Source organism: Acomys minous (genome assembly GCF_964271855.1).
Source record: "Acomys minous genome assembly, chromosome: 14".
In the NCBI taxonomy this organism is placed as follows: Eukaryota; Metazoa; Chordata; class Mammalia; order Rodentia; family Muridae; genus Acomys; species Acomys minous.
The window spans coordinates 48479929-48507717 of NC_140496.1; the positions used below are offsets into that span (position 1 = coordinate 48479929).

At 45.3% G+C, this 27789-nt stretch overlaps 1 protein-coding gene across 7 annotated transcripts in view; it reads right to left on the minus strand.

Moving 5' to 3' along the window:
• The window catches only part of SLC10A7 (solute carrier family 10 member 7), a 229376-nt gene that overhangs the window by 161687 nt on the left and 39900 nt on the right, over positions 1-27789 (minus strand). The window contains exon 5 of one of the 7 annotated variants that reach the window (XM_084757539.1): positions 18915-19765. The exons of the other annotated variants lie outside the window; for them this stretch is intronic. Within the exon in view, the coding sequence (XP_084613665.1) occupies positions 19748-19765 (18 nt within the window). The 3' untranslated portion in view covers positions 18915-19747. Of the gene's footprint in view, positions 1-18914; positions 19766-27789 lie in introns of those variants that run through there. 7 annotated transcript variants of the gene reach the window in all.

The following is a 27789-nucleotide window of genomic DNA, read 5'->3' on the forward strand; positions in this document are numbered from 1 at the left end:
CTTTCCAACCATCTTCGGGGAAATAACTTATCAGACCTTCACAGGCCATGCAATCAAGGCCCCTTCCTCAAGCATAATGCCACTGAAGCTACTAACATCAGGGCCCGTCCACCCAGCCACTGGTCAGAAGCTGGCCAGCTCTTCCAGAGTTTCAGACTCACGGTATGTGTTAGAAATCACATTTGCGGTACCCAATCCCTCTCTTTCCTGGCACGTACACTTGAGGTTATTTTCAGGAGGAGCTTCCTCATCGTTGGCATTGCAGGTCCTGAGCAGCACACGTGAGCCTGGTTCTTACGAACAAGGGACACCAGTGCGCAGCACTGGCTCTAATATAGCATTAGAAGACTGTTTGGTGTGCATGTGCATGTGTTCATATACCCCACTGTGCAATGTGGAACTCAGAAGACAAGCTGCGCATATCTGCACTCCTCCTCCACCCCTGTGAACTCTGGAGAGGGAAGGCGAGTCATCAGGCTTGGCAGCAGTTACCTTGTACCTGCTGACGCACCTCACCGGCCCCCACTGTAACATTTAAAGAAGAAAGGTTAACTTTGTGAAAACTCATCCAGAAAATACAAGATGAAGGAAAATGATTTTTATAAGAACATTAGCCTGATATTAAAGCCATCTGAAGCATCTTTAGAAAGGCATAAAATAATGGGGGCTAGAGCGATGGCTCTGCAGTTAAGAGTCATGTCTACTCTTCCAGAGGTCCAGAGTTCAATTCCCAGCAACCACATGGTGGCTCACAACCATCTATCATGTGATCCGATGCCCTCTTCTGGCCTGCAGGTGTACATACAGGCAGAGTATTGTATACATAATAAATAAACAAATACATTTTTAAAAGAAAGAAAACCTAACAAAATAGTTTAGCTGGGCGGTGGTGGCACACGCCTTTAATCCCAGCATTCAGGGAGGCAGAGGCAGGTGGATCTCTGTGAGTTCAAGGCCAGTCTGGTCTACAAGTGAGTTCCTGGACAGCCAGGGCTAAAACAGAGAAACCCTGTCTCAAAAAACAAAAACAAAAACAAAACCTCAGAAAATTAGAGACTTGACTGGAAGGCAGGGAGGATCCACCAGGGCAAGCTGGCTAGCCAGGCCAGATAAATCCTCTCTGGGCTCAGTGAGAGCCCCTGCCTCAGCACATACAATGATCCCTCTGACCCCACATGCTTATGTCTGTGCAACCATACGTATGTGTGCCCACAAACAGACAAAAGAGCATGAGTGAACACACCGTGCAGAAGACTAGAACCCATGAGAATTTTCTCTGTCTGCTGAGGGGATCATGACTGGTGAACAGCTAATCACTAAACTCAACGATGAAGACCCGGGTGTTCCGGAACCAGGCCTGCAATGAGGAGGGACTCTCCCTGCTGTTTCCGTCTCAGCTTGGCCTCCAACACCAAGAATACAAGTTCCAAAAGCAGAGGCCAGCGAGGCCCCCAAAAACTGTGCTTAATTTGCAAAGAGATGTGAAACTTAACTTGGGTTGCCTTTCCCCCCCCCCCCCCCCCCCCCCCGCGAGACAGGGTCTCTCTGTGTAGCCCTGGCTGTCCTGGGCTCACCTTGTAGACCAGGCTGGCCTCAAACTCACAGTGATCTGCCTGCTTCTGCTTCCTGGGGTCTGCCGTGTAAATGTCTCTGATACTCATGAATGAAACTGAAACTGCCTTTAAAAACTGGCTAAAATAATCACTGACCAGTCCTCTGCTATGTGGGTGGAACCCTCCAGTATGGTGACGAGCCGTGGCGAAGGCAAAACAACTTGCCCGGTTTTCTGTAAACGCCGACCTTCTGCCTTGGTATGCCTAACTTTTGGATTCTGTGGTTTCCTACATAAGCCTCCATGTATTTCTTTTATGCAATAATAAACTTTAAATTCTCCTTTCTAATCTGGTTTGGTTCTTGCCTTGACTGCCTGAAAGTCCTAGCTGTGAAATAATGCAAGACAAAGAAATAAAGGCACCCGGGCTCAAGAGAATGAAATAACCAAGACTTCATAAACCCCACCCCCAGCTCCCCTCAACAACAAGACAAAGGCGGCGCAGCTTTCACTGCAACAGAGCTGCAAAATTTACATACAAAACATTATGCTCCTATAATATCAACAAGGAGTAACTTTAAATTGAAATTAAGAAAGATGCTACTTGTAAGTAATAGAAAGACAGAGGGTAGGTTCAGAACTTGGATTTTTTTTTGTTTGTCTGGTTGGTTGGTTGGTTTTTTGTTTTTTGTTTTTCGAGACAGGGTTTCTCTGTGTAGCCTTGGCTGTCCTGGACCCACTTTGTAGACCAGGCTCGCCTCGAACTCACAGTGATCCACCTGCCTCTGCCTCCCGAGTGCTGGGACTAAAGGCGTGCACCACCACGCCCGGCTCAGAACTTGGATTCTAAAACCTACAAAACACCAACAGGAGAACAATTTAACTTCCTAAGTGAAATGTGGTCCAAGACGATGGCTCAGTCAATGGAATCAGTGCGTGCATGGATTCTTAGCGCTGAGGGGAGGAGGAAGGATGCCCAGGGTCCACTGGTGTTGGGGACAGTAGGCCATATGGCCAGTGTTTAGCCATCTTGTCAGAGCCTATACCTTTAGGCTCCTATTTCTCCAGCAGTCTGTCATTTACCAGAAACAAGCTGACCCTGTCATGGTTCGGCAGTTAGACACCTGTTGTGGTTTATTGTGGGGGACGGTCATTCTAAGACCCCCGAACTCACAGTAAGAGCTACTCCTTTCTGGCTATAAACTAGCTTTTCCAGTAAGACTACCGGTAAAATCAGATTAAAGGCCAGCTGCCTGTGAGCAGCAGTTCCAGGAACTTTTTCCTGACTAATGAGATCTTTTACAACTTCCCTTTCTCTCTGGAATTTCTTCCTCTTCTGTGATTATAGCAGCTGTAAACGTAGACACCTGCTGGAGCATTCCAGAGTTAGGTATCCATAGCAACCCTCACTTACACATATACCCATGCCCACCCCCCTCATGCCTATAAAAACTTTGTGAAAATTTCAATAAATGGGGTTTGATCAGAATCCAGACTGGCCCCCATTTCTTCGTGTCTTGTGTTCTCTTCTTCATACAAGTTGATTCTCCTCCGGAGCTTTAGTCAACCCCGGCAGGCCGGGCCACACTGGCCAGCCGGCCTAGCCTCAAGTCCTAGTTCAAGACCTTGTCCCAAAAACCAAGGTAGACAGCCATCCTGAGGAACCACACCAAAGACTGACCTCAGCCCTTTATACACAAGTACACATATGCACACACTCAGACCTGCGTAAGTTTTCCCACAGACAAAAGTATGCACATACACACTCCGACACACAAACAAAATTTAACAGCTATTAAACTTCCAATATTAATCAACATGTCAAATCTCTCCATATTTCCTAAAGAGTCACTTCCTCTAAAAATATCTACAGGGTTTTTATTACAAATTGACTCAAGGAGTAAAACTTATTTTAAAAATAATCTTTATTTACCTATGTGCTTATTTTTCAAGGCATCACTTTCTTGAGGAAAGAGGAAGAGGCACAAAGTTGGTCTCCTCCTGACTTCGACACTTACCGAGAAGCCATCCTGAGCAGGGGGAGAGAGAGGCTGGAGAGCTGATGGGCTGCTGACTGAGGCGCACAGAACAGCAAATCTAGAGGAAAAGCTGCCTGCAGCTGTGAGCTGGTTTTTGACACGAATGCTAGGGCAGCTCACTGCTGAAAGGACAAACTTCACCAAGTGAGAAGTGCTCAGCCACACGCCGGCCAAACAAAAAAGCCAAAGGAAAAATTAACCACCAGGCTCACCCTACAAAGCGGAAGGAACTCAGTCAGAGCACAACATTTGCTCCGGCCACTCTACCTTCAGGGTTACCAACTTACTGGCTGCAGTTAGAACATCGGCTACATAAAATTATAGCGAGATCAAGGTAGATGGTTATATATAAAGCCAGGTATCGTGCAAACTGTCACAGGACCTATGGCCCGCCTGCTAATAGCTATGCAAATGTCTGTTCTCCGACATAGGAATCAAAAAATACCTCAGCAGGTCAAAAAGAAACATTTCTAAAAGGGTCCCCAGAAAAGCCACCTTCTTTCCTGCACCCACCCCAACGGCACCGGCACCGCAGCTCATGGGGCCCATGCTCACTGAGTTTACAGCATCTTAACCCCTGCACCTCATCACAAACAAACAAACATAGCTTGTTGGGTACAACTGCAGGAAGAGATAGGATTTAATGAGATGAATGCAATGCAAAAAAGTCAGCGAGTTGTAAATTAAAGACAGCACTGGTGCTTACAGGAAGAGCGGGCACAGGCTGGCAGGACGGCTCGGTGGGGACGGTGCCTGTTGCCAAGCTCCATGACCTGAGTTTCATCCCCAAGACTCACAACTCCTGCAAGTTGTCCTCTATCTGCACATGTGCAGTCTCTGTGTCTCTGTCTCACACACACACACACACACACACACACACACACACACACACACACACACGTACGCACACACACACAATATGATAAATATTATTTTAAAAAGTAATAATAAAGAGAGGGCTGGGACAGAACTCAGTAATACAGGGCTTGCCTAGAATGGAGGAAGCTCAAACACCTAAAAATAAAAATGTGATTAGAATAACGTCTTTTTTTAAAAAAAAAAACTGTGAGGCTGGAGAGATGGCTCAGAGGTTAAGAGCACTGGCTGCTCTTCCAAAAGTCCTGAGTTCAATTCCCAGCAACCACATGGTGGCTCACAACCATCTATATAATGTGATCTGATGCCCTCTTCTGTCGTGCAGGTGGCCATGTAGGCAAAACACTGTATACATAAAAAGTGCGTGTGTGTGTGTGTGTGTGTGTGTGTGTGTGTGTGTCTGTGTGTCTGTGTGTGTATGTGTCTGTGTGTGTACATTCCTATGAGTGAGTGCAGGCTTTTGCAAGCCATGGCACACATGTGAAGGTCAGAACATGACCTCAGATGTCAGTGCTAACCTCCCACTTTATTTGAGGTGGGATCTCTTGCGACACTGACTACAACTGGCTGGTACACTTCCAGGGCGTCTCCTGCAGCGCTAGGACTGCAGAGGCACACCATGTCCAGCTTGGTGGTGGATCTGAACACAGGCCCTGACAGCTGCATGCGAGCACTTTCCCAATGCACTAGAATAACCTTCCAGGAGACTCGGCTCTTCCTGAGTCTTCGTCAGTGCTGCCAAAATGAATAGGCTCGAAAGGCTTGGTGTGGTCTTGGGACAATGACACCACTTCCCCAAACAGCACTGGACTGTTTGTTTAGACATGCCAATAATTAGCAAATTGTTATGACTTGGATTCTGCTAAGTAGATAGTAAAAAATAAGCTCACTATTAAAATTTAAATTTTCTCCTATTTTTTTCCAAATAAAGATTAACTGAATATGCTTTTCAATACCTAAGGAACACTGACTCTGCTAAGTTAGTTGAATGAACTTTTGCCTTTACAAAGTACCACTGATAATGTGAATCTTCTCTAATTTGTACAGAGGATGGAAGAGAGTGATTCTTTTTGTGTCCTATAAAAATCACAGCCAAGGGGCTGGAGAGATGGCTCAGCGGTTAAGAGCACTGATTGCTCCTCCAGAGGTCCTGAGTTCAATTCCCAGCAACCACATGATGGCTCACAACCATCTATAATGTGATCTGATGCCCTTTTCAGCACTGTATGCATAATAATAAGTAAATATTTTTAAAAAAAAAAAATCACAGCTGAGTTTAAAAACAAGCTTCAAGGTGTCATTTATATCCCCAAAGGACAGAGTAATGCCGAGGGAAGGAGTAGAGAAAGTCTCCCCCTTCCCTAACTGGGCAGTGGCCTAGGGTGCGACGGACTTGCTTGAGAGCACAAGGTATCTGACAGTAGCTGGAATTACAAGGAAGCTCTTCCAAACACTTGCTTCCCCAGGCCATTCATCTCCATCTACCTCTAATATACTATGCAGAAAGGATGTATATGAATACCAGAAATACCTGGCAAGGAAATCTCACGGCCACACTAAGAAGTAACACAGTAGTCAGCAAGCAGCAAAGCGCTAAATGGACTTCAAATTCTTATTAAGGGTACCCTTCCGTTAGTGACTGGAGGTATATTAGCTTAGTGGGCCATGCAATCGCCGTAACACCACAACTAATGGACTGCCAGGAGATGATTTAATAAAGAGCCCAGCTGAACAGCGGGGTGTAAGTAACTCTGACAACCTGAGGCTTTCTTCTGGTCAAACGTTTTATATCTGTAAGTGACTTTCTTAAAAAAAAAAAAAAGTCTGAGGAGATAACTCACAGGACAACGGCAGCCCAGATGCTCTCACGTAAGTTCAGAGTGCAGAGACTTTCCACTGTGACTTTAAAAATTAAGCCGAGGGGCCTTGTCCCCAGGTCCTTCCACAGGCCCCACTTGTAACACGGTTAGCGGCCTCAGTCAACAAGGCTTTCAGCGACTACAATCAGCGCTGCAGGTAGTTAGGGTAACACAGTGGACCAACAGCTCAAATGTCACCTTCCGGGTTACACTTGAAAACGGGAGTGGGCTAAATATAACTATTTACTGAATAAACATTTCTAAAAAATACTGAAAAAGCACTATGCGTGAGAGACGAGGGCTCAGGGGAGGGGACTCAGCCTCTTTCCATTCCTCATAGGCCAGCATCAACATGTTCATCAGCCTTAAAAACGTCATATATTCCACTTGGCCCAATGATGCCACTTCTAAAAACTTAGCTAGGAAGAGGTTGGGGACTTAGCTCAAGGAAGGATAAGGCTCTGGGCTCAATCCTCCCTCGGCTCTAAAAAGAAAAAAAAAATCTTAAGAAAATGCTATGATGCCAACAAAAGACTTAGCTAAAAAGGTCTTAATATAGTTTACATAATGAAACGCAGAAGTTTATGAAAGGCTAAGGACACACAGAATGCACCTAAGAATATGGTTATCTATGGGCAAGAAATGATTTGGTTATGTTTTCTAGATGATTACTAGGACCGTGTAATGCCTTTGTAATGAAAAGAACCCCCGCAGGAACATAAAATCTGGCCCTGCTGCCGACGTGGAGCGGGGCATTTAACCTGAGCTTGTTAAAATGCAGCGTGCTGCATGACAGCAAGTGACAAGAACCCATCTCTCAATTCTCAAGCCACAATTACACCTAGATATGAGATCATGTGGAAATATACACTAAATCCAAAATAAGAATCATTTCAAGCTTGGTGAGGTGGCACACGCCTGTCATCCCAGCACTTGAAGAGGCAGAGGCAGGTGGGACTCTGTGAGTTCAAGGTCAGCCTGGTCTACAAAGTGAGCCTGGTCTAGTCAGGGCTACACAGAGAAACCCTGTCTTGGGGGAAAAATCATTTCAATAGAAATTTTCTTTTTTAAAGATGTATTTATTTATTATGTATACAGTGCTCTGTCGGCATGTACACCTGCAGGCTAGAAGGGGGCACCAGATCTCATTATAGATGGCTGTGAGCCACCATGTGGTTGCTGGGAATTGAACTCAGGACCTCTGGAAGAACAGACAGTGCTCTTCACCGCTGAGCCATCTCTCCAGCCCAAGAACCCTTTTCTTTGATTATCAAAGGCATCATTTCTAGAGGGAATAAACCACAAATAAATGATGATGTGGGCGTGGCCTGACAGCATACTATGAGGAAGACAAGTGGGGGTCTAAATACTGAAGCCGGTGAAGAAGGAAGATGAAGGGTCAAAGGCTAACACCTCAGATGGTGAGCAGTTTTGGTTTCCTTTAAAACCAAGTTTATTCTCCTCTTTGAAAAGGCATCTCCTCTGTAATTCCAGGGTATGGGAGACTGCGGCAGGAGAGTCAAGGTCAGCCTGGAATATACAGTAAGACCCTGACTCAAATCCCAATTAACTACCTATTTAATTAAATTAAAATTTTTGTTTATGCCTGGCGTGGTGGTGCACGCCTGTAATCCCAGCACTAGGGAGGCAGAGGCAAATTCTGTAAATTCGAGGCCAGCCTGATCTACAAAAGCAAGTCCAGGACAGCCAAGGCTACACAGAGAAACCCTGTCTCGGAAAACAAAAAACAAAAAATCATTTAGAAAGCCCACCAAAGTATTAGGTAGTTTTTAGATAATTAACACGCTCTTTCCCCTTTCTCTCCACCTCTTCCTGTGTCTTCCCACACCTCTGCCCCAGAAATGTGTGCATGAGATTCCTGAGGAAAGTCCCTGGGAACAGTTTTATGCGCTTACTGTTTTTTATTCACAAGCACACAAGAGAATAAGTGGCTTGAAGGTTAAACTACTTCTTTTGCTTTGGAAACTGGGTTTAGGCTCTTAAAAACCTCCCATGATTTAAAACTTATCCCTGAGAAATTTTATTAACAGAACAAGGTTTGCAGGCCTAATCGAATTCTCATAGCCTTTAGAGAAAAATGTTCTTGATTGAATACAAAATAATTAGCTTGAATTTCTCATCCTCCCAACAACTAAATGTAGCACATGACCAGAAAGGCCATAAGAGGGCAGTGGATCCTCTGCACCAGAAGTTACAGTTGTGAGCAACCTGAAGTGGACCCTGGTGACCAAAATGAGCCACCTCCCCAGCCCCTCGCTGCTGGCAATGGCCTTAGCTCCTGCATCCCCAGCCCCTGGTCGCTGGCAATGGCCTTAGCTCCAGCATCCTCAGCCCCTGGTCGCTGGCAATGGCCTTCGATCCAGCATCCTCAGCCCCTGGTCGCTGGCAATGGCCTTAGCTCCAGCATTCTTTCTGTACTGAGGAGACAAAAAGAAGCCACCCTTGGTTCTTCCAAGGTTACAGCAATGGCTACATAAAATCTACTTATACATTGAATATATCCACCTTGGCCAGGAGGTTGCAAGGACTGAAAAGTCAGGGGGCATTTACCACTTCCCACCCAACCACCCCCTGCAAGTCCCAGCCATTCGATCTCCAGAATTCTTCGGCATCTATCTCACAGTCTCCACCAGACACCAAGTGAGTCAACCAGCACAGATGAGAACAGAAATGAGGTTACTAAGCCAGCACTCCACCTCGACCCACACCGAATCATGAGCCTAATTAAAGACTTTCTGAAGATGTCATCTACCCCGCTCTTTCCGTCTTTCCTGCATTCCCATCGCCTTTCTAATCTTAAAGTTGAAAAAAAGTTCATATCTTTTAGAGAAAAAAAAAATGTGTCTTTTTAAAATGAATTCCCTCAACTACTCCTTACATCTACTTTCTAATCCCCAACTCACTTAATTAAATTCCGTGTGAATTTAAATTGCAATTAACATCTTTTGAGGGATTACACACTCTAATCGCAATTATACAGTGAATATTTGAAACACATACATTTTGTTACATTATCTGAAATGCAAATTGGGAGTCCAAAAAAGATGTTTAATAAAAATGTATAGGGCTGAAGACTTCATTACGGAAGCCGAGGGATTAGAGTGGAGATTGGGAAGAGCAAAGCAGACAGCAGTACAAAAACCAACCGCCTCACCTCCAAAGCCCCCGCAGCCGGCCCCGCTTAGCTCCCATTTAACCCAGCTTCATCTCCACTTACAAAGAAAAAATCACTTCCAAGGGGTTTGCGTAGCCAAACTGAATTCTGTATCCTCCTCCCTACATCAGCAGCTCGGTCTCTTGGAAGCGATGTGAATCACATGGTTCCATAAGGGCCAAGTGCGTTTTTCTAGCCAAGTACAGTGTCTCATGCCTATAACCCTAGGACCCTGGAGCCTGAGCCAGGAATACTGCTAAGAGTTGGAGGTCACCCTGCGGTACCAGGTAAAATCCAGACCAAGGTGCTCTCTCCAAACTAAAAAAAAAAGTAGAAAATAGAGCCAGGTGTGGTGGAGCACACCTTTAATCCCAGTACTCAGGAGGCAGAGGCAGGCGGATCGCTGTGAGTTCAAGGCTAGCCTGGTCTACAAAGTGAGTCTAGGACAGACAAGGTTACACAAAAAAAACCCTGTCTTGAAAAACAACAAAACAAAAACAATTTAAAATTAATTGTATACCCAGATCTAGCCAATGGACAGAACATTCTCCACAGTTGAGTGGAGAGTGGGGTATGACTTTCACACAAACTCTGGTGCCTCATATTTGACCATGTCCCCTGGAGGGGGAGACCTGGTGGCACTCAAAGGAAGGATAGCAAGTTACCAAGAAGAGACTTGATACCTTATGAGCATATATAGGAGGAGGAAATCCCCCTCAGGAACAGTCATAGGGGAGGGGAGTAAGGAGAAAATGGGAGGGAGGGAAGAATGGGAGGATACAAGGGATGGGATAACCATTGAGATGTAACAAGAATAAATTAATAAAAAATTTTTAAAAAATTAATTGTAGCACTTGGGTGGCAGAGGCAGCAGATCTCTATGAATTCAAGGCCAGCCTGTAAGGGCTACACAGAGAAACCAACATTTAAAAAATAGAACACAACAACAAAATGTTCTGACTGAGTAATTTTTAATGGGATGATTAATTTATTTCATGAAGAATGAAAAAGTTTAATCTTAGCACTCAGGAGGCAGAGGCAGGTGGATCCCTGTGAGTTCTAGGCCAGACTGATTTACAAACTGAGTCCAAGACAGCCAGGGATACACACAGAGAAACCCTGTCTCTGAAAAACAAAACAAAACAACAACAACAAAAAACAAATAAATAAATAAAGAGGAGAAAGAGGAGGAGGAAGAGGAGGAAAAAGCTGACTTTCACAGAGCAACTGTATCCCAGACAAGTAACAAGTGTTAATTAAACCCCCACAATAACCCTGAAGTATGATTCTGTTTTATAGACAGAATCATAAGGCTCAGAGAAATACGTCATTTACTTTTGCCTCAGTGTACACGACACCTGACAGAAATAACTTAAAGGAGGACAGACTTATCTGGGCTTAGGGTTACAGAGGACTACAGCCAATCATGGCCACAAGAGCGCCTCATCAGACATTGGGAACAGAAGTATGGAAGCCTACGAAGTACACATCTAGTCACCTGCTTCCACCGGCCATGCCTCACAGCCAGCCTAAAAAATCCTGCCTCAAACTGGGCACCAACTTCTTGGAACATAAACCCATGAGAGACATTCCTGAATAATGTGCTTAGAAAACACCAAATTTACGGAATCCAGGGTGGAACTGAGATTTGACTTCTAAACTAATGCTACTAAGAGGTAAAGAGGAAAACACAGTTTCCGAGTTCTGCAAGCTAACGCTTTCTTTAGGGGGAACCTGCAGACCGTAACCCTCCCAAGCAGGTCACCTCAGAAGTTGCCTTTGTCTCTGATGGATATGTGTTGAAAGGAATATTCGAGAAGTTGTGTATTTGAGGCTCTTTCTGCCAAACCCAAGATCCTACTGTAAGCCCGGTCTCCTGAGGTGGGTCCCTTAGGTAGAGTTGGACTTTATCATGAACAGGAAGTGGTGTCATCTCTATCCATGTTCCTGTGGTAACGTAACCTTCCTCTTTTCCTCAGAGGTTGTGTGTATGTTGCTACCTCCAGAACTAGCTTTAAGAAAAAATCCTTGCTTTCCACTGTCCGTTCCTGCTAACTGGACAAGTTAAGCCAGCTCTTACTTTTTCCTTTGAGAGCATTCACTCTCAAGTGATTGTGTGATAAAGCCAAGTTAGTAAGCTGCACCTCAGGCACTTATAAAAAGTGGGGTTTAAGAGCAGCTCTCTGTGCGTCTGAGAGGTGGCTCATGGCCAAGAGTTCTGTGCTCTAGCTGAGGGCCTAAGTTTGGCTCCCAGTAGCCACAACAGGGAGCCCACAACCACCTGTAACTCTGGCCCCATGAGATCTAACATTCTCAGCACTTAGACTCCTGTGGGCATTTGCATATGTGCATGCAAACACACACACACACACACACACACACACACACACACAATCTTTTTTTAAACCCAATTCTCTGTGTACTCCTTATAATGTTTGTTTGTCCATGCTCCCATGATCAGTGTCTACAATCCATGTCGTAGGGCCATGGTTCATGTGACAGCAATTCTGACCAAGGCTAAGGATGGACACACTGTGCTTTGTCCCCACAGTTCATGTGTTGGAACTTGGTCCCCAGCGAAGAGCACGGAGAGGCTGAAGGTGCAGAGGTCTTTGGGCCAAGAGGGCTCATGAGTCTCATGATGAAGATGCTCATGGAGTGATGGGCTGGCATGTGTGCTCTGACTGCCCACGCAATGCCTTGTGCTATGTCACACAGCAGGAAAACAGCCCTCACCTGAGGCTGAGTAGGGGACAGCACCATGTTCTTGGACTTCCCGCCTTTTAGAACTATGAGGTAAGTAAACCTCAATCCAGTAAAAATTACCTGGCTTGGAGTGTTCAATTATAGCAAAAGCAAACAGACTAAGACAAAACGTGGCAAAGGTTTGTAGCAACAACAGGGAAGAGATGTGCAGGCCACAGAGGGCCTAGACTCAGTTTACCTTTGTCTGAATATTCTCTGACGGGTAGGATGGTATGTACTTACATTAATGTGGTGAGCAGTGCCATGACCCATGTGCTGCCTTGGCGACGCAAACGCTATAATAACTAGCAGCTATTCTTAACCACGCTATCTAAGTAGCACCATGTAAGGAAGTACACAGAACCACTCATCAGTGACCTGCCAGAGTAAGAAGCCGGAAATACAGACACAAAATCCCTGGCACATTTGAAAGCCTAGACAGAAACACCTTCCAACTGAGAGAGGAGGCTAGGGAGGTGTTCAGTGGGTAAAGCAAGGCATGAGAGCCTGTGCTCAGACCCTCAGTACCCACGCCAAAAGCCCGGCATGGCAAAGCCCACGTGTGATCCCAGCATGAGAGGCGCAGCTGCCCTGCGTAAAGGGAGGAAGCTAGGAAGGCAGAGGCTGGGTCCTGGAGAGCAGGAGGTCCTGGAGCCTGGAGTCCCACGGAAGCTGAGTGCCTTCCCTTCATCAGCACCGGTATTCAGTGCGAACAACACGGTGAATCTGCTGTGTCTGAGAAGCTGGGAAACGGAAGGCTGATGCCTGCTCCCCAGGGCTTGTCCGTGTGTAAGAGAGCTCAGCAGGGGAACAAGACGAAGCTGCTTTCAGAGGCCAAGTATGAGCCAACAAAATGGCATGGCCGGCAAAGGTGCTTGCTGCCAAGCTTGACTCCCCAAGCCCCACACTGTGGAGAGAGAAAACAGATTCCCACAAGTTGTTCTCTGACCTACACACTATTGTCAAGGCATGTGTATGCGCCCCTCCCCCAATACAGCAGGTAGGTAGGTAGATGATACACACACACACACACACACACACACACACACACACACACACAATTTTTTTCTTAAAGAAGCAAACAAAGTGTGCTTGGTGGTGCACACCTGGAATCCCACCACTCAGGCGGCTACAGGAGGCCTGGGCTCGAAGCCAACCTGGGCTCCATGGTGGGGAACAAGGGAGATGGACAAGAAGTTTCTTTAAAATCAAGCATTTTCTATGGCAGACTTCATTATTTCCTCAGTGTTGGGTCTTTCCGTGTGCAGTGTTACATTAATTATGATCTTCTAGCCGGCCTCACTTGAAGGCTACCGGGTGCATCATAAGAAAGACAACATAAGAAAGTATATTTTCATTATTTCTTCATTGGGTTTCTCTTCTTCTTCCTCCTTCTCCTCTTCTTCTTTCGTTTTTTCATTATTTATTTATTATTATGCATACAGTGTTCTGCCTGCATGTACACCTGCACGCCAGAAGAGGGCACCAGATCTCATTATAGATGGTTGTGAGCCACCATGTAGTTGCTGGGAATTGGAACTCAGGACCTTTAGAAGAGCCATCTCTCAAGCCTAACACAGACGTGTTCTAAAAGGGCTGAGTAACAGCAGCAAATGACTGCTTAGACAGAATGAGTTCCACCCCTCTTGTTTTAAAGTCAAAAAGAATAATTGTGTGCGTATATGTGTGTGTGTGATGCGTGACTGTGTATGTGTGCATACATTTGTGTATGTGTGTATGAATGTATGTGTACATGTGTATATATGTATGTGTGCATGTACGTCTATGTGTGTGTGCACGCACGCACAGCTATGTGCTCACAGAGGCCAGAGGATGGCAGGTCTTCTGTCCCACCACCTCCCACTTTACCCTCTTACTGAACTTGGAGCTTACTATTTTTCAGCTAGACCCATCGGTCCTCCTCCAGTTTCTGTCAGGTGGGCACATCCATGTTCAGTTTTTGCACGTGGCGCTGGGGATCCTCGTCTCCGTGTGCACAAGCATCCTCACCCGTTAGCCATCGCCTCAGCCATAATGGTCCTGTTAGAACAAGTCACCTTTCTCCTATGACACCAGATACTAAACCGCAAACCTCACAAAATTTCCAATACTGAATTAAAATAGTGTTTGTAACTTTACAGTTTAATGAAAGCAATCCCGTAGGTACTTTTTTTTTTCTGACAAGACATAGATAATTGTGATTGGCTTGTGGAGCCCATGGCAGGGCCCCATTTTGTGCACTTGCTGACTTTGAGGATCTGAAATCCTCATAAGTTTACAAGCTGCTGCTAGTGCAAGGAGGTATGCTGACTTGGGAAAGATGCTGGTAAGAACAACAGCCACACTTGCTTCTCAGTCCCTGTGTGCACAGGCACCCTGCACACACCTTCCTGCACGCTTGCTTCTCAGTCCCTGTGTGTGCACAGGCACCCTGCACACACCTTCCTGCACGCTTGCTTCTCAGTCCCTGTGTGCACAGGCACCCTGCACACACCTTCCTGCACGCTTGCTTCTCAGTCCCTGTGTGCACAGGCACCCTGCACACACCTTCCTGCACACTTGCTTCTCAGTCCCTGTGTGTGCACAGGCACCCTGCACACACCTTCCTGCACGCTTGCTTCTCAGTCCCTGTGTGCACAGGCACCCTGCACACACCTTCCTGCACACTTGCTTCTCAGTCCCTGTGTGTGCACAGGCACCCTGCACACACCTTCCTGCACACTTGCTTCTCAGTCCCTGTGTGCGCACAGGCACCCTGCACACACCTTCCTGCACACTTGCTTCTCAGTCCCTGTGTGTGCACAGGCACCCTGCACACACCTTCCTGCACACTTGCTTCTCAGTCCCTGTGTGTGCACAGGCACCCTGCACACACCTTCCTGCACACTTGCTTCTCAGTCCCTGTGTGCACAGGCACCCTGCACACACCTTCCTGCACACTTGCTTCTCAGTCCCTGTGTGCACAGGCACCCTGCACACACCTTCCTGCACACTTGCTTCTCAGTCCCTGTGTGTGCACAGGCACCCTGCACACACCTTCCTGCACACTTGCTTCTCAGTCCCTGTGTGCACAGGCACCCTGCACACACCTTCCTGCACGCTTGCTTCTCAGTCCCTGTGTGTGCACAGGCACCCTGCACACACCTTCCTGCACGCTTGCTTCTCAGTCCCTGTGTGTGCACAGGCACCCTGCACACACCTTCCTGCACACTTGCTTCTCAGTCCCTGTGTGCGCACAGGCACCCTGCACACACCTTCCTGCACACTTGCTTCTCAGTCCCTGTGTGCGCACAGGCACCCTGCACACACCTTCCTGCACGCTTGCTTCTCAGTCCCTGTGTGTGCACAGGCACCCTGCACACACCTTCCTGCACACTTGCTTCTCAGTCCCTGTGTGTGCACAGGCACCCTGCACACACCTTCCTGCACACTTGCTTCTCAGTCCCTGTGTGCGCACAGGCACCCTGCACACACCTTCCTGCACACTTGCTTCTCAGTCCCTGTGTGTGCACAGGCACCCTGCACACACCTTCCTGCACACTTGCTTCTCAGTCCCTGTGTGTGCACAGGCACCCTGCACACACCTTCCTGGTAGACATCATCCCATTCAGCAGGAGGAGTATTAACTCCTAAGAAAAGACACGAGACGTGTGCCAGTCATATGCTACCCTCACACAAGCTCTGACAAAACTCCAGAAACAAGAATTTTAACAGGCTTCTAGACATCAAACCCATATTTTTCAGGAAAGTGAAAGTGAAACCAAAACTCTGAAGGATCCAGGACAGCTGAAATCCACTCACAGAGTGAGAGAGGAGCGCAGGAGCCCAGCCCTGAGGAGCAAGGGACAACTGATGCTCGGGAGAGACACAGCCTGCCAGGGTGTGGCCACTAGCAGTCTACGTGCCCCAGAGGATGAGTCCACACCCACCTGTGACTGTATGGGCAGCACAAAATGAACTCACTGGGTTATTTAAAAAAAAAAAAAGCGAGCAGAAGGCAGGAAGTTGGGAGATGTTTGGCAGGTGGGGTGGCTCTGGGTGGAGACGGGGGTAAATATGACAAAAATACATTGTTTGAAATTCTTTTCTTTTCCCCCTTCGAAAAAAGGGTTTCTCTGTGTAACCTTGGCTGTCCTGGACTCACTTTGTAGACCAGGCTGGCCTCGAACTCACAGCAGTTCACCTGCCTCTGCCTCTCTGAGTACTGGGATTACAGGCATGCACCACTGCACCCAGCTTGAAATTATTTAAAAAGCAATAAAAAAAATATTATAGCTTTTTTAGAAAGGAAATTCCAATCATATAAAATACATAAAGCCAAGAACTATCCCAACTATTTCACCTCACCCACTCTACCCTTTACAACTAACTGGCTTTTAAACCGGTATCAAAAATGAGAAATAAAAGGATTGTTTAACACCAAATATAAAACCTTAAGCATCCTCAAAATACTTATTCTATGACTATAGTACTTAACTGCAGAGTGAGATGCAAAAGTCCTGTTGGTACTACGCCTGCCTCCCCTGCAGCCGGCTTCATTCCTAACATGCACTGAAGTGTGTGAGAGGCACTTCCCAACAGCAAATGCCAAACAGGAGCAATGAAATCAAGGGTAACAAAGACCTGAAAAAAGGATGGGCTTTGCTGAGCACTTCCTTATGAGAACTTCCAAGTAAACTTTCCCCCTGCTACTCAGGGTAAAATCTTCCGGCAGGCAGATTTCCTGCCCTCATTTGCATATCCGTGCGAGCCTATTCTCTCTCTTTCTCTCTCTTTTTTTCCTTTCAAGCCCCTTTGCCCTTTCAATCATGAAGCATATTACTCCACTGTCAGGGCAAAGCAGTTCCTAACAACAGGGAACCCAGCTGGGATAGGAAGAGGGCAGCAGGCTCATGCATTAACATAATAATCCAACTGTGTTCCCATAGGCCCTTAGGGCAGACAGCATATTAGGTAGGCCTCCTGTGCAGACCCTGGCGGAAGCTGCCTTATCACCTGCCCATCAACCTGTGGCAGCCAGAGCAGGCTCGGTAGCTGCAGCCCCTGCCAAGCAGTGGTGCCCAATTACCTTACCACAGAAGACAGAAATCATTTCTCTATGTCTGTCTAATGTGCTCGGTGCGTTTCCTTATTTGTGGTTTGAGTCTGCACTCGGATTCGTTTCCAGGAGATTGACTTCTTGCCTTTTAACTTTTTTAAAGTCTAGTTGCCTAACGTCCATGGCTCTACAGAAGGCAGGAGAGGGATTCAAAGGGGGGCTGAGACATAAGGGCCAAGCTGATGAGAAGCTAACTGCTGGCCACCCAGTTGCCTACAGATTCTTCCATCAATTCAAAGGACTTGAGGTCTGTGGAGGGCCATCATTTATTTCCTCGGGGACACAGACAAAAAAGAGGGGGAGGGGATAACCCTAAATCCTATATTTTCTGAGTATAAATAAATGTCCGCCCCATCAGCACCCACCCTCCCAGAAACTGAGCTGTTGGCCACCCTGACCCAGGATGGAACTCATGCATTGATCACTACTTTGCTGGAGGAAAATTGAGAAACGATGAGAAAGGACTTTTTCGTTCTTAAATTATTATTGAAAACCCTAAAAAAAATAAATAAATAAAAAGAAGTCAGCCCACTGGTGAGCCTTTCAGTGTCCACACGTGAAATCTCTGCTGAGTTGCTAAGGCCCTGGAGTCCTGGCTTTGTTCTATGTGTAGTTTTCTTCCCAGGCTTAGTCATCAACCAGCACCTCAAAGTACCAATCACTTCAGCTGATTAAACACAGTAATCTCACTCCTTGAAAGCATTACTTTAGAAGACTGTGAAATACAGGTGTAGGATTTGATGTTTAATTTAAGCTACAGTGGGTGCTTATAGAAGTAGTCTACAGAACGTTATTTACAAGTACAACACTGCCAATTTGGCTAAGGGAACATTTTCCACTGATCATGTGTTTCTAAATAAACGTGAGTTTCCAGGGTTTTATGGGTATTTTAATGAAAAATGAATCATCTACTAAAACAAAAATGCATTTATCTACCATTTCTATGAATTTTAAATGGTAAGAAACCAACACTATTATTTAAACCAACCAAACTGGTGTCTTTCGTGTGCAGTCTCATAATTGGGTAAAACTTAAGAAAGGAGCTAAGTCTACAGCAGCACGGGTCTTTAGGATCTGTGACCAGTAGCCAGCCCCAGTTTCAACATTCCATTAGCAGACGGGGGGGCGGGCGGCACCACAGCCTGTCAGTTCTTTATGTCCGCACACACCACTTGGGGCTGTGTGTGGAGCAAGAACCCCAGCACGAAGAAATTTGTTTGCTCTTTAACAAACACCTGGGGAAAATTCAAATCAAGGAGAAGGAAAAACTCCTAAAAAAATGTTTTCTTCTGTGTGTAAATCGAGAGCTATTTAAGTCTCAAAACAATATGATATGTTATAGGGTGATGGAGGTGTAAATACAAAATATTAAGCTCCATTATAAATATTAATGCTAGTATGTGTATTAAACAGCAAGATTATACACATCTCCTTCTTGATCTACTGGGGATTCCATGGGTTCCTTATTCTTCATAAATTCTTACATCTTGACAAAATGTAATAGATCTTCTAAGTCATTAAATGTAGAAACCTGATTTTTGATTAAAAGACAATAAACAATAGCTCTATGTAGTGGTAACAGGATAAATAGACTTTATTTCTCAGAGGGGCACTGTAGGGTGAACAAAAGAAACACATTTGTATACAACAAAAAACAAGCTTTTCTGTTAGTAGGATGTGGATTTTAATGTAAATTACAATTTATGCAACAGCTCTAAGAATATGGCTCTAAAACAGTGGCAGAGAAGCTAATAAGGGTAAGACTCATGGTTGTTTCTAGATTTGGCAGTTCAACTTTTGATGAGCTTGAAAGATTTTTTAGAAAGCAAATATTGAATATAAACACGCTATCTGAAATTTAAGTGGGTGTTCATATCAATAGGAAGTCTTGTGAAAGAAGTCTGACTTGTAGTAAGTATTACATAGCAGTTTAAACGTCTGGACCCACCCCTACCCTGCCCAGCAGTGTCTGAGCTGCACCCCCCTCCCCTGAAATGAGCCATACTTCACTGGACTCTTCTATCAGAGCTTGGGCTCCTCCAGAGAATGACTTGGAAAGGTTCCTCCTCTTCCTGAGAGTCAGAGTGATCTGACTCTCAAGAACTCCATCCACCGGGTTCAATTTGGTGTAGACACAGTTTCAGAAATGGGAAGCAGCTAGTATATTTTGACATTTCTGCCAAGTACCAAATTATATATGAAATATCAAAATTACATGTTGAACTAGATAGCATTTTGCTTTGTATCTTTCTGAGTAGCCCTTCAGCTGGTGAGGCACAATACATTTTTCCCCCTGGGCAAAATCCCCAGGCTACAATAACTGAGTCTCAAGTCTTCTGGACAGCTTTCCAAACATTATCCTTACATATCTCATTACTCGTCGGCTGTAGTTCTATTTCATATTTAACCATGCAAATCATACTGTAAAAGAGGAAAATAGTCCATTTAAAATATTTGGATGCTACAGAGGACATCTTCATTTTCGACATTTTTCAATTGCTCACCTTTATTTTAGTAGTGGAGTTAGATGCCACAGGGAGTCAACGCTGCTCATTGATATACCCCAAACATAACTGTTTCCAGGGCTGTGGTTTTGCACAACATGCTATCTATCTGCATCTGGCGCCTGAGACAGGAATCTCCCAACAGCCAAGACCGCCCCGCCCCGCCCCAACCTCTCAAGGTAGCTGAGCATCACAGACACCATTCCAAATAGTAATAAATGTCCCAAAGTCAATACTTTAAACTTAGGGTGAAAATAACTATAGTTCATTTAAAACTGGGTAAATTTATTACATAAAAGTTAAACTACTAAAAAAAATGAAAACTCTTAGACCATTATAGACTAAAAACAAAAACCACAAGGTTGTGTGCTCAACCCAGTTTTGCAAAGAGAGAGAAATTAAAATGCATATTAAATCATTGCATTCTAACAAAACCAACTTGATTTATATTGCAAACATTCTCATGTAATGTGCAATTCTATCATCAAAGTTTATGGATTTCTACTTCAACACCTACTCAAGTACTAAGTTATTTATGCATTAAGCTTTTTAAAAAATTTTTTTAAAAAGGAGTTTCAAACAGAGACCTCAACTGCCTGCTGTTACAATTTAGTTCCTAGTTCTAAGCAAAACCCTTCCACACAGATGCTATGAAGAAACAAAAAAGGGGGAAAGTTTGAGTGGGTAGAGGAGTGGGCAATATATACAGAGTAAGGTAGAATAAGCAAATAAAGCACCATGGGGAAGGCTGGAGAGATGGTTCAGAGGTTCAGAGCACTCTCTGTTCTTCCAAAGGTCCTGAGTTCAATTCCCAGCAACCACATAGTGGCTCACAACCATCTATAATGAGATGTGCGGCCCTCTTCTAGCATGAAGGCACACATGTAGGCAGATACTGTACAAATAATAAATTAAAAAAAAACAAAAACAAAAACCATGGGGAGATGGCTCCTGGGTAAAGCATTTGTTTTACAAACATGAGGACCTGGGTTCGAATCCTATAAAAAGGTAGGCAAGACTGTGCATGCCTCAAACAAAGCAGATCAGAGACAGAGACAGGCAGATTCCAAGAGTTAGAAGGCAGCCAGCCTAACCAAAACAGCAAGCGCCATACCACACACAGCGCACAACTTTACAACACGAACAAAAAACTCTTCACCTTCCTACATTCAACAATATCTATTATAAAGCATAGTTGAACGCTTCTCTATATACAGTGCTGTGGACGTGAGGGGTTACACTAAGAAATGAGGGGCGCAGTCATGACCTTACGGTTACGGGGGTTGGGAGGTGGGAGGGAGCACTAGCGCCAAGGAAGCAACCCAAGACAATGAGAATTATAATTAAGAGGAAAGTAGAACAGCAATGCTGTATTGGAAACTTCTAGAAGACCCAAGAAAAGGGACCTCTGGGTCTTCCCCTTAGCAAATGCTCATTTAAATGGAGGGGAGAAAGAAGGGAGAACAGAGAGAGAGAGAGGGAAGAAAAGAATAGGGGACTGACTCCATGCACAAGCAGGAGAGGAAAGACCACCGAAGAAAGGAGGGGGGTCGGGGGAGGAGATCCACAGCAGGGGGAAGGTGTTTCGTCCATTGCTGGACCTCAGTCCTGAAACCACAACTCAAGCACAGAACAAATCTGGCTGTGATCAAGTCCAAGGGGTTGGCAGCACCGTACTGAAAAAAGTTTTGTTTCCCCAAACAGCCCCATCTTAAATTACTCCCCTCACTGAGGCTCGTAGGCATTTACCCTGGACATAAGCCAGGCACACGGATGAGGGCACCGGGTTAGCACTAGCCCAGGGCTCTGAGCACTCTGAAGAGAGGCAAGCAGGAAACAACCAGAACGCAGACACACTTTGATAAGAAACATCAAATCCCACTCTGAGGAGGAAGAAAACAAAGCAAGCCCAAAATCCAGTGCCTCCTTAGTGCTTCATGCAAGAAGCTAGCTTTCTTCTCGCTTGGATACTTAACTCGAGAGAGAGAAATTGATTAGCCCCTATAAACTGCTACCAGGGGCTTCATTTTCCTCAAGGAGTTAAGAGAATCCTTGACCACTACACAAAGAATACAAACTCTGTACTTATACACGGCTAACACATAGCTCCAATTATATTTAAAGGCGTTTTTACAGCCTTTGTGATAAGTTTACATTGCCAGGTCTTAAAAAATGAGTTGCGGCACTTCAAAGCGCTGAGGCTGATCACAGTGGCTTTACAACAGTATCGGAGGAGAGCGGGTTGGCACCTTGACTGCCTGTTGTTGTTACATTATAATGCTGGACAGAGAGAAAGCCAGCAGGAAGGTGCCTGCCTGCTGACGTTCTCACCAAGAGCCCAAGACACCAAACACCAGAACCTGATTTTTACAAATTCCTTGGAATAAATTCAGCTACAAGCCATTAAAGGTTCTAGAATTAAGAATGACCTAAAATAACAAACATATTAATATCTCTCAAATTCGTATGTGATCGAAGAATGTAAGATCTCATGTATAAGGCGACTAGGTAAAGGATAAAATTCCTTACCAATCATTAGTAATACCAAAGTGGAGAGAGAGAGTCCACAATTAATAAGGGACAGAGTCCCACCACGGAGATTAATTCCGAATTCATTTGAGAACCAGGAGGCTGTGCTCTCACAGCCCCCCTCCAAAATAGTTCAAGATTCAAACAGCAGTCCTTTATAAGCAAGGAAATGAAAAAACAGCCCTGCGCACACACACGGCAGCCAGGTAGCCCCTCACCACTAGTGTGCACTGTAACTCCCAAGCGCTACGCCCACTTCTTTCAGAGCAGATGAGGAGGCCCTCCTGATGGCTTGTCCACTGGGGCTAAGCATCCCAGCTGAGGGGCTGAGATCAAGCAGGGGCTCCTTTTAGTTCAGCTTTCTTTGGATAGCAAACCTCTCCCAACTAGCTACACAAAAGAAAATTGATCCAAACAGAAATAAACTCACTAAAATTTAAGGTTACTCCAACAAAAGGGTTAATTAGGAAAACAAATTTTCTCCGACTGTTAATAATGGGACCGACACACACTGTGTGCCCATAAGTAATGCGCAGGCATCTTTGATCTTCGGCCCCACGCGGTTTCTGTTGCCTACTGTAGCCTGGCCTCTGGGACCCTCTCAGAACCAGACATCTGGCTACTTTGTTGTTTCAGACTAATCTCCTCCCGGGAGAGCTCAAAAAAAAAAAAAAAAAAAAAAAAAGAAGACACCAGGCAAGGAGGGTCCTGGCAGGGAAAAACATGACAATATTACAATATTAGCAGATTTCCCTTCTGAGTGGAGGAGAGCATCAAAATCCTCTTCAGATTTCTATAGGTCTTCTCGAGCACCTCCAGCCTCCGAAGTCACCCTGGCGTGATTTTAAAGGGATGTATAGAGTAGCCATTAAGGCCCATCAATCATCTTTGCAAATCCACTGAATGTTAATCATACACTATTGTACTGTGTAGGAGAAAGTTGTGGGGAAAATACAAATCAGATTAATTCTTCACCCATCTGTTAGGGCTGGGTGATGACTGAAAAAACAAACATTTTTAATTGTCAGCTGAAGGCTGACACCAAAATTGTGGGACAATGTCTGAGATCTGCAAACAATGTCCCATGCCTCCCATTAAGCCTATTTCTTTTCTTTTCTTTCTTTCTTTTTTTTTTTTTAAACAGGACTTTTCCTTTTTCTAAAGCTCCTGGAAAGGTTTTATAAAGTGGGCTTCTGTGACATGCCTCTGAGGAAATGAAAGAGTGAGAAGTGATGCAGGCTAAACAACTGGAGGATAAAACGGTTATTTTGTAATCATGGTGTCATCAATATTTTCCCCAAGGCAACAAATTACCATGAATATCTTAATATCTGTTTAGAGATTATTATTCAAGCCCCAAAATCTATATAGTCAGAGGAAGAAAAAAAGTTTACCATTTGCTCAACAAATGGAATATAAATCAAGTAGGATAAATAAGAATTCTGACATAGAATTCACATTTCATCTATTTCTAATATATGACAGAAATTACATGTAGCATGATATTCATGCTGATACTCATAATTTTGGACAGTGACGGCAGAAGGCTGGCCATTCTGCCCAAATGCCCAAGAAGCTCGTGCTGGGCTAGACCGAGCCCCAGGACTGTAAAAAAAAGTCCCCGTTTCATACTATAATATGTTCCTAATAACACTGATATAAACTAAGACTTCAGCCGCTACCATCTTTCACGATGAACCCTATTTTATCATAGTACTATCTACTCTAACGTCCATTATAACAAATTATTAACTGGGATATTCAGTGAAATATAACCTACTGCTGTAGGTAAAAGGCCTGTGTTTTTCTTCTTCTTCTTCTTCTTCTTCTTCTTCTTCTTCTTCTTCTTCTTCTTCTTCTTCTTCTTCCCCCCCCCACCCCCCACCCCGTTTTTTTGTTTTCTGAGACAGGGTTTCTCTCTGTAACAGCCCTGATTGTCCTGGAACTCACTCTGTAGACCAGGCTGGCCTCAAACTCACAAAGATCCACCTGCTTCTGCCTCCCGAGTGCTGGGATTAAAGGCGTGAGCCACCATGCCTGGCTGGACTATGCCCAGTTGTAAACAGCTTCTAGAAACCAAGGAGAACAAATATATCACTGGTATCAGATCACCCGAGTTCAAAAAACAAAACAAATATCATTTGTTTGTTCTGAGCCAAGATTTCATGTAGCCCAGGCTGGCCTTGAGCCCTGATCCTCCTTCCTGCTTTGTTTCCAAAGTGCTTGAATTACAAGTCATGTGGACGGATACATTTAGAAATCTTAAATTGAGTCGACCTGACATGATATTCAATTTAAAAGATGAACACAGGAGCCGGGTATGGTGGCGCACACCTTTAATCCCAGCACTCAGGAGGCAGAGGCGGGCAGATCGCTGTGAGTTCGAGGCCAGCCTGGTCTACAAAGTGAGTCCAGGACAGCCAAGGCTAACACAGAGACCCTGTCTCGAAAAACCAAAAACCAAAAAACAAACAAAAAATAAAATAAAATAAAAAAATAGATGAACACAGGGGCCAAACGTGGTGGCGCACGCCTGTAACCCCAGCACTAGGGAGGCAGAGGCAGGCAGAGCTCTGTGAGTTCGAGGCCAGCCTGGTCTTCAAAGTGAGTTCAGGACACCAAGGCTATTTATTTCCTTTGGGTAGGAACTGAGCAGCATTTAGGTAGATCCTGGATGAGCTAGCGTTCTCTGTTTGTTTACTTTCATCTCTACCATCTTGCTCCCATTTCCTGACGATTTTCTTTTATGGGTAGGAGGTGTGCACATGGTCACATATGTGGGCACCTGTGGAAGGCCAGGGTTGGAGTCAACAGTCTCCAGTGGGTGCCTTCTTATCACCTTCCACCTTACCACTGACGCCAGGTCCCTCACCAATTGGTCCAGCCTGGCTGGCCAACCTTGCTGGGGGCGGGATCTGAACTCCTGTCCTCACCAGCACTAACCATGCAGCCGGCTTCCCAGCCCCCTGACATCTGTGAGTTGTCACAGCTCCAGTTCCCTTGGCTGACCATCCATTTCCCTGCAGCACACAAATCAATCTCTGCTGATTCATTTTGAGAGACTGTCACAGCGTTCCATCAAAACACGGTGCTCGCCTAACAGAACGTTGTGAAAGTCCTAACTGGGACAAGATGACAGCAGTGAGCTTTGGAGCAGACCCTGTGCTCACAGCAAAGCAGAGTATGATAGCCAGCAGGTTTCCTAGAAGGCTAGTACTGGGTAGTAACATGCTAAGGGACATCCAGGTGGACCCTGGGAACACCCACTGTACAGTATCTCCTAGAGAGCCTTCAGAGAATACCACAGCTCCAATAGGCTACCCAACCATGGCAGCTTCCTTTTTTTTTTTTAAAGATGTATTTATTTATGTATATGATAATGCACACCAGAAGAGGGCGCCATACCACATTACAGATGGTTGTGAGCCACCATGTGGTTGCTGGGAATTGAACTCAGGACCTTTGGAAGAGCAGACAGTGTTCTTAACCTCTGAGCCATCTCTCCAGCCCCCATGGCAGCTTCTTGAAAACACTGTATCAGAAGTTCCTCATTATACTGAAATAGTGCACGCCTTTAATCCCAGCACTCGGGTAGCAGAGGCAGGAGGATCTCTGAGTTGGAGGCCAGCCTGGTCTACAGAGTGAATTCCAGCACAGCCAGGGCTACACAGAGAAACCCTGGCTGGGGGAGGGAAGGGGGAGGGCGTGCAAGTCTAGGACTGGGACTTGGGAATTCCCGGGGACACCTCACTCATTTTGCTTTGAAAATGGAGGAAGAGACGGCAGTGACAACAAGAATGCTGCTAACAACAGAGGTGCCAAGAGTGAGCCATGCAGAGCCCTTCTAAAGAAAGTCTAGCTCCACTAGTGGAGAAAATGAAAAGGCTAAAGGGCCAGGAAGACAGCTCGGTGCACAAAGCCATGCAAAGCCTGAGGATCTGACCCAAAACCCACATCAGAGAGAGAGAACTGACTGACTCTTGAAAGTTGACCCCTGACCTCCACATAAGCACTGTGGTTGAAAAATCCAAGTTAGCTTAAATTAGCTGTGGCTCAGCCATGTTACTTATATGCTTGCTACTTAAAGTAGCCAAATAAGTCAAGTTCAAAAAAATTTCCATTACTACACCCCACAGCCCCTCACCCACATTACCCAGAATCCATTAGCATGAGACAGTGTAAGACTCCAGGTGCCTGAGGCTCAGCTACCTTAACAATAGCATCAGAGGCTGATAGCAGGAACAAACAGGACAAGTTAACATTGTTAGCCTCAAGGGCCCCCCACCTCACCCTGCCAGCTTGGAATTTACTGTCTTTACCTCACCCTGCTCGGAACTTACTGGCTTCTGAGTAAAGGTCACATCCACATATCTTACCTCAAACATCTGCCAGAATCAACTGCCCCCAAACCTCCAAAAGGCCACTTTTATTTGCCTATCAGTCATTAACTAACCATTATTGCTGAGTTCTGCTTCTGCAAAGGGTATTTAAAGCCTCGGCTTTTGCAGAACGGGGTCCCCCAACTCTTCTGAGCTTGATGGGCCCTGGTGCATCAGCTCAACAAAATTCCTTTGCTTTTGCATCGACTCTGGACTCTGACTCTCAATTGGGCTCCCAGGAATAGACTTTGACGATCTGAGTCTAGCATGGTAATGTGCGCCTACGCAGGCGAGGCACACACACAAGCATGCGTATCATGGATAAAATAAGATAAAAATTTCAAGCCACCAGAATAGAGAAGAAGAGCCAAGGGTGGAAAGGAAGAGGAAGCAATTCAGAAGACAGAGGTACTTCTCCCCCCCCTCCCTCCCCCTCCCCCAGACAGTTTTGCTCTACAGTGCAGAACGACCAGGCACTCATAATGATCACACTGCCTGACTCCCAAAGTACTAGGACTCCAATTGGAAGCGACCATTCCTGGCTTAAAGTACGTTTTGAAAATACAGAACTAGAGGACTGGAGTGATGGCTCAGTAGTTAAGAGCACTGCTTGCTCTTCCAAAGGACTGGGTTCAATTCCCAGCACCCACATGGCAGCTCACAACTGTCTGTAACTCTAAGATCTGACACCCTCACAACAATGCACATACATTTAAAAAATTAAATAAAATATTTTTTTAAAAAGAAAATATAGAACTAAAAATAAATACATAAATAAATAAATATATTTTAAAAAGAAAATACAGAACTAAGAAGTGAAGGCCCCAGGGCTGGAGAGGTGGGAAGGGAGTCAGAAGCACCTGCCATCTCATAGGGGCAGGGGCGCCCACAGCTGCCTGTGACCCCAGTTCTGAGGAACCCAACTCCCTGTTCTACCTCCCCTCCCCCCACATGGCATCTCCTGCATGCACATTCAAGCACACACACATACATATAAAATAAAAATCAGGTAAATGTGTGTTAATTCTCACAT